Below are 6,200 nucleotides of genomic sequence, written 5' to 3' on the forward strand. Positions count from 1 at the left end.
TAACAAATATTATAAATATGCCAAAATTATGCTGTAAGTGTAACTACGACTGTATATTGTACACTGTTTTATACTTAATTGTACATTCTGCGTGAATAAAATATCATACATAAGTATTGTGCTAACGAATTTGAAAATTACTTCATTTAATAAAATAGTGCGAATATTCTTGTATGTATTTTTGTTTAAACGTAATGTATAACATAATAATATTTAATGTATTATATCGTTTTAAAATAGGTCCGGTCGTATCATATAATCATTACATTATAACATTTACACTAAATCCAGATCTTGAGTGTTTACTGACTTCCCAATCAATTAACATTCTGAATAACATATGCCTAAGTACCTAACGCCGGAAGCGGAATTTGTAGCAGCATCCCATCGTAAAACATTTGGTGTTGTCGCAGACGACATTTTGTCGCACTTGTTGCCGCAACGATTCGATGAATTCGATTGGTAGTTCGTGTGTCACCCGGTCGCCTTTTCCGAGTCCTTGTGAATCCTTGCAAACATCCGGACAGCTGCGACTAATGTCCTGTCAAAACGGATCGAGTGATTAATAGTACGATCTGCTAATAACTCACGCATATAAAAGTACTATTTTACGTTTTAATAGAATATTAAGTGTTAAACCTATCTACCACAACTAGTTTGAAATTAAATTTAAATAAAAAATGAATGTTGTAATATTTAAAGAATTAAAATATTTTTTTGTGATTGGCAGTACGTTTATCATATAAAATTGATTACTTCTACGCTAAAATATGACATACAATTTATTTAACACTTTTTTTTTTTTTTAACTATTAATTTATACACTTAAACAGCACCATAAATAGTTTGAGAATTAAGCTATTTTGATGCTATGCAAGTTCTGCCTATGTTACATTTTAACAATATATTCATTATAAATTTGATCCGTAAAATTAAAGTAATTTATTACATTTTTAAATACTTAGATTTATGTATTATAAAAAGACGATCCTATGGTTAGGTAGAAACTTTTTATTTTAATGAAAACTATATTTTTTTATTATTAACTATTTTAATGAAAACTTTCAATATATAAATTTAGAAAATTGGTTTTAGAATATATATTCTTATTTTCAAAGAATAATAGCTCCATCAGCATTTAATAACATATTATTTAAGAATATTTAATAATTCGTTAAAATCGTCCGAGTATAATAGATTATAACTAGACTAAATATAATGTATATACTGTATAGATATTTTATATTCTATGTAAAACTATTATTATTTCTTAACTCTAAATTACACGTGTTATTTATCATATTTTCAATTTGTATAATTAAATTCACCCAGCAAATTTAATAAGTTCATTAATTAATTATTTAATTAAATAAAATTTCAATTTAATTCGGTGTTTATAATTCAAAGTTGGTTTCAAAATATAAAAATAGCTATATTTTATATAAGCAAAAATTTGGCTTTGCTACAGATACTTGCACCAGAATTAAAACCTAATTTTAATATTATTGATTTAATTTATGTAAAATTGGTAGCATAGATTGATGTGTAGTGTACGTTGTATTAATATTTATATCTGTATTGTATCTATAATTTAAATAACAATTTTAAAGTTTTGTGAGAAAATATTTTGAGAAACAGTTTGAGATGTTAACTTCTCGTTCGTAGTTAGTACGTGAAAATCAAAATACATGTTCACAACCATTATGTAAAATTTAATAATCTGGGGAATTTCGTCCACAACTATTTGCAGTTAAACATACTTTATAGCCGGTGTAATGACGACGATAAGTACGCATCTTTAGTTCAGTTCCACTAAAGTCGTATCCCGTTTCGCGGTCGGCTCCCGACCTCATTCTTTTCATTTCACAAGGTGTCATCACCTTTTTTTGCTCATGAACGCTACTCTTAGATATCTTTTTCCGTACGGACCCACTTTTCCGATAGTTCTTGACTATAGATTTTTCAGATGGTTTTAACTTCTTTACGGTCTTCTTTTCGGGTTGATCGCTGTAACCGTAAAATTATTTAAAACAAATAAATTTCAGTACATATTATATCATTCCCTAACATATCGACACTTATTTGAAATTATCAAACGTGCCGAAATGTCAGTATTCTTACTCCAATGATTCCAATTGTTTATTCAACTCTAATTTAGTGGCTTTTTCCAACTCTAATGAGCATTTAAGAGTTACAAATTGTTTTTTGCACTCTTCCAAACAATCATTCAACGTAGTCATTTGACTTTCACTGTCTTTGATTTTTTTATCTTTGCATTTTAATGCTTCTTTTAGTTTTTCTATATCTTTTTTTTAATTGATTTTCTATTAAAATATCACACATACAAAACATGTTATCACACTGATGCATTATTTTTAAAACCATTTTATGTAAACATTAATATTATTACTATACCTCTTGATTGACAACATTTCAACTCTTTTTCCTTGCACGCTATTGTTTCTTTGCATGCTCTCAATTGAGCGGTAACTTTATCCAGATTTGTTTGGTATTCCGATTTTTCCTTTTCAAAACATTTATTCAAATCCTGCTCTTTTTTACAACGTTCTTCTTCGATGTCATGTAATTTTTTTTCGGTGTCTTTTTCATACTGTTTCAATAATTGTTTTGACTCGTCTAGTTGACATTTTAAATTTTCTTTTTCCAAGAAAACTGTGATACAATCGCAAGTTGTCGTGAGTTTTGATTCTTCAGAACGTAAACAGTCGTTCGAAAGACAATTTAATTGTGATGCTGTCTTGAGTGGTGGCTCACACGAACATGTACAACTGTTATTTGATTCACATTGACATGGGTCACATTTATTGGCATCACATGGTTCGGGGCAGCACAAAATATTATCGTTTGGACAAGATTGCTCAATAATCAATGATACCGTTTTACAAACAGGTGGACAAATTTCCGGACAACACAAATTTGTCTGTAGTCCTATATGATTAGATTCTTTTTTCATTTTACAATCAATAGTTGAGAAAGTATTTTCATAATGTAATGTCTGTACTTCATCGTTAGTAACATTACACGACATGTTGTTTTCATCAGTAAAACTGAAAATATTAAATAGTTAATGGTTGCTACATAATTGATTAAAAAATAATTAGTCAAAGTTATAATATAATTAAAGTTTATGTGGAACTTAAGATACTGTCAAAGATTATCAAAACTATCGAATTAATGATTTGATTGTTTAATGTCGATTAAAGAAAATATCTTTTTAAGTTATTAGTATTTCTAAACTGATTAGAAATAAATATTTTATAATTAATGTATATTATTTATATAGATACATGTAATTACGTAAATAATCAATTACTTTTCGTACCAAACGTCAATTATAAAGTTAGTGCTGTAAAAATTAATATAATACAACAACATAATAATGTGCAAATTACCAGCAACAGTCTTTTATCTCGTACTGACATTCGATGGATCTCAGATTAGTTGGTTTTATTGATTGTTCCATGTCACAATTCGTAGTTAGACACTTAACCATAGTACCATATTTTTCATTGATATTTTCTTTTAAACACATTTCTTCGTTCAGTTTTAACTCAGTGTCTTGTAGCTTTTGTTCTGTACAAGTCAAGTTGACACAAGTTATGTCTAATTTATTTTTAATGCAATTAATTTCTGAATTTAAATTAGCAATTTCTTCGTTCGCTTTCATTAGTGCTTCTTTATATACAACCAAATCTTTTCGCGCACACAATTCATTTTTTCTCACACAGACGAGTGTATTATTTAATTTATCAATATCTTCACAGTGCACAAAGTTTGTCGCTTCTAAATTACAATTTTGAGAAGTTAGTTCATTGTTTTTCTGTATTGTTTCTTCTAGTTCTATTTTCATAGCATCTACAGTTGCACATAGCATTGATACGCGTTCTTTATTTTCTTCGTTTTCCTTGTTCAATTCAAATTCTCGAGCTTGTAGCAGTTGAATCTTCTCAATAAATTGCGAAAGTTCTTTTTCGTTTAACAGGTTTTTCGTCATTAATGAATCATATTGACATTTATAATACTTAAGTTCAGTTTCTAAGTTCTGAATATTATTGTTTAATGAATTAATTTTTTGTTCAGAATATTTTTTTTCTTCTTCGATCAAATTTTTTAAACATTTTTCATAATCTTCAGAATTTAATTTAGTAATAGCTAATTCCTTTTTTAGTTGTTCAATAGTGTAATTTAGTTCATTTATTATTTCATTGAACTTTTGTTCTGCGACACATTTGTTTTCCTTTAGTTCAGAAATGTCCACTATATATAATTTGTTTTGAACCTCAAGAGCTTTAATTATGGCTTCAAATTTAAGAATTCGTTTACAGAGATTTTCAATGTTATAACCATATTTTATGTTATTATTTTTTTCTATTTCTAATTTGTTCTTCAATTCCTCATTTTGTGTACATAGGTCCTTACATTGGTTGTCACAAATTGTTTTCAAATGTTCTGTTTCTTCTAACTGTTGTTCCATACTGTGTAATTTATTTTCCAATCCATCTATAATTTTAATATCGTCTGAAAGTATTTGTGTTTTTTCACAGACTTCTTTTGATATGCATTCATCAGCATAGAGTTTTGTCTTTGAACACGATTTCATAGTGTTTAATTCCTCTTTCTGCTCTTCAAATTTGTGTAATAATTGTTCATGATTCTCAGTCGTGGAAGACAATTCTTCTGTTACTTGACTTAGTTTGTTCTCCAAATTTGATTTCTGTTTTAATATTTCTTTTAATTCGTCTATCAAAATAGTAAAATCTGATCTCATTGTAAATATCTCAGAATCTTTTTTTTCTAACATGTCTTGTTGTTCGTTTAATTTGTTCGTAGAACAAGCAAGGTCACTTTGACATTGTTTCAGAGCATTGTTACTGATATCATTATCTTCAATTAAACTACTTATAGTCGTCTTTGATTGTTTTAATAACATTAGTATTGAAATACATAACGTTTTTGAATTACAGTATGCATCAATAGCAAGCAGTAACTGTTGCACGTCACTATAGATTTTAACCTCGCAAACATTTTCTGTTGAGTTATCATTACATGAATATTTCAAATCTACCGGCAATTTATCATCACAAGAGCTTTTTGAATTTACTGATATTTTATCTTTACTTGAACATTTTGAATTTACCGATAACTTATCTTCACATGAACATGTTGAATCTACCGTTGATTTTTCTGATTTGTTATCAATACTCGAACAGCATTTACAAGTATTTACGATTTTACAAAGTTGATTTTGGTATTTTTCTTTAATCAAATTTAGTTCTTTCTAAACATAACAACAATTGTATTCTTTTTTTCCGATTACTTATAATATGTATGTACAATATAAAATAAACATGCCTGATATTTGTCAATTTGTTTCTTGTTCAGGTCCTGTTTATGTTTCAGCGTCTTTATGTCATTGCCTTTTGTACACAATTTACATTTTAACCGTTCAATTTGTTCTATATAACATTTTTCACGTTCGATTTGATTTTGGATTATATCAAAAATACTGTAATAAATTATATATATGTATTAAACATTAGATTTAGTTATCCATCAATAATGTTACCGATATTTTCTGTCTTCTAATAATTTTGAATGTGTTCTTATGTTTACTTGTAAGTGTTTGTTTTCTTTTTTTAAATACGAATTTGTACTAAATAATTTATTATAATTAACAACTAAGTCATTATAACTGCGTAAACATTCCGCTTCAATATAATAATTCATTGCAATTTATTGCAATTAATAAGTTTTAATTACGTAAAACAATTTTCATTTTAAAACCAATAAATTTTTTTTTATTTTAAAACCAAACATGTTTCACGTATTATTTTATAATAATTAGTTTCTATAGAAATTTAAAAATTGAAATAAGCGCTAGTATAAACAATTATTCTGTCTTAAAAATTAAACGACATTAGGCAACTTTAAAAAGTTTATATAAAATGTATTTATATTAGTAGTACCATTGATCATACATAGACAATGATACTAGTAATTATTGATTACTTTATATTTACAATCAATATATTTATATAATATTATCACAGACTATTTGTTTTTTTTATTCAGTGATATTATTATTGACGTTCTAGATTTGACATAACAAGAAAAGGAATTAATATTGATAATAATCATACTTTTAAACAATTTACATGAAGCAAATGTATGAATTTCAT

The 6,200-nt window shown here is 26.8% G+C and overlaps 1 protein-coding gene across 1 annotated transcript; it reads right to left on the minus strand.

The window, feature by feature from the left end:
• Nucleotides 1–352: 352 nt before the first annotated feature.
• On the minus strand, nt 353–5,748 carry LOC112591973 (interaptin-like). The gene is given in 7 exon segments (XM_025335937.1): nt 353–541; nt 1,761–2,007; nt 2,122–2,324; nt 2,411–3,068; nt 3,414–5,299; nt 5,374–5,527; nt 5,588–5,748. Coding segments are annotated over 7 exon segments (3,498 nt in total).
• Between the last annotated feature and the right edge of the window lie 452 nt (nt 5,749–6,200).

This window comes from Melanaphis sacchari, unplaced genomic scaffold (genome assembly GCF_002803265.2).
Source record: "Melanaphis sacchari strain LSU unplaced genomic scaffold, SCAv2.0 Contig14_pilon_pilon, whole genome shotgun sequence".
NCBI lineage: Eukaryota > Metazoa > Arthropoda > Insecta > Hemiptera > Aphididae > Melanaphis > Melanaphis sacchari.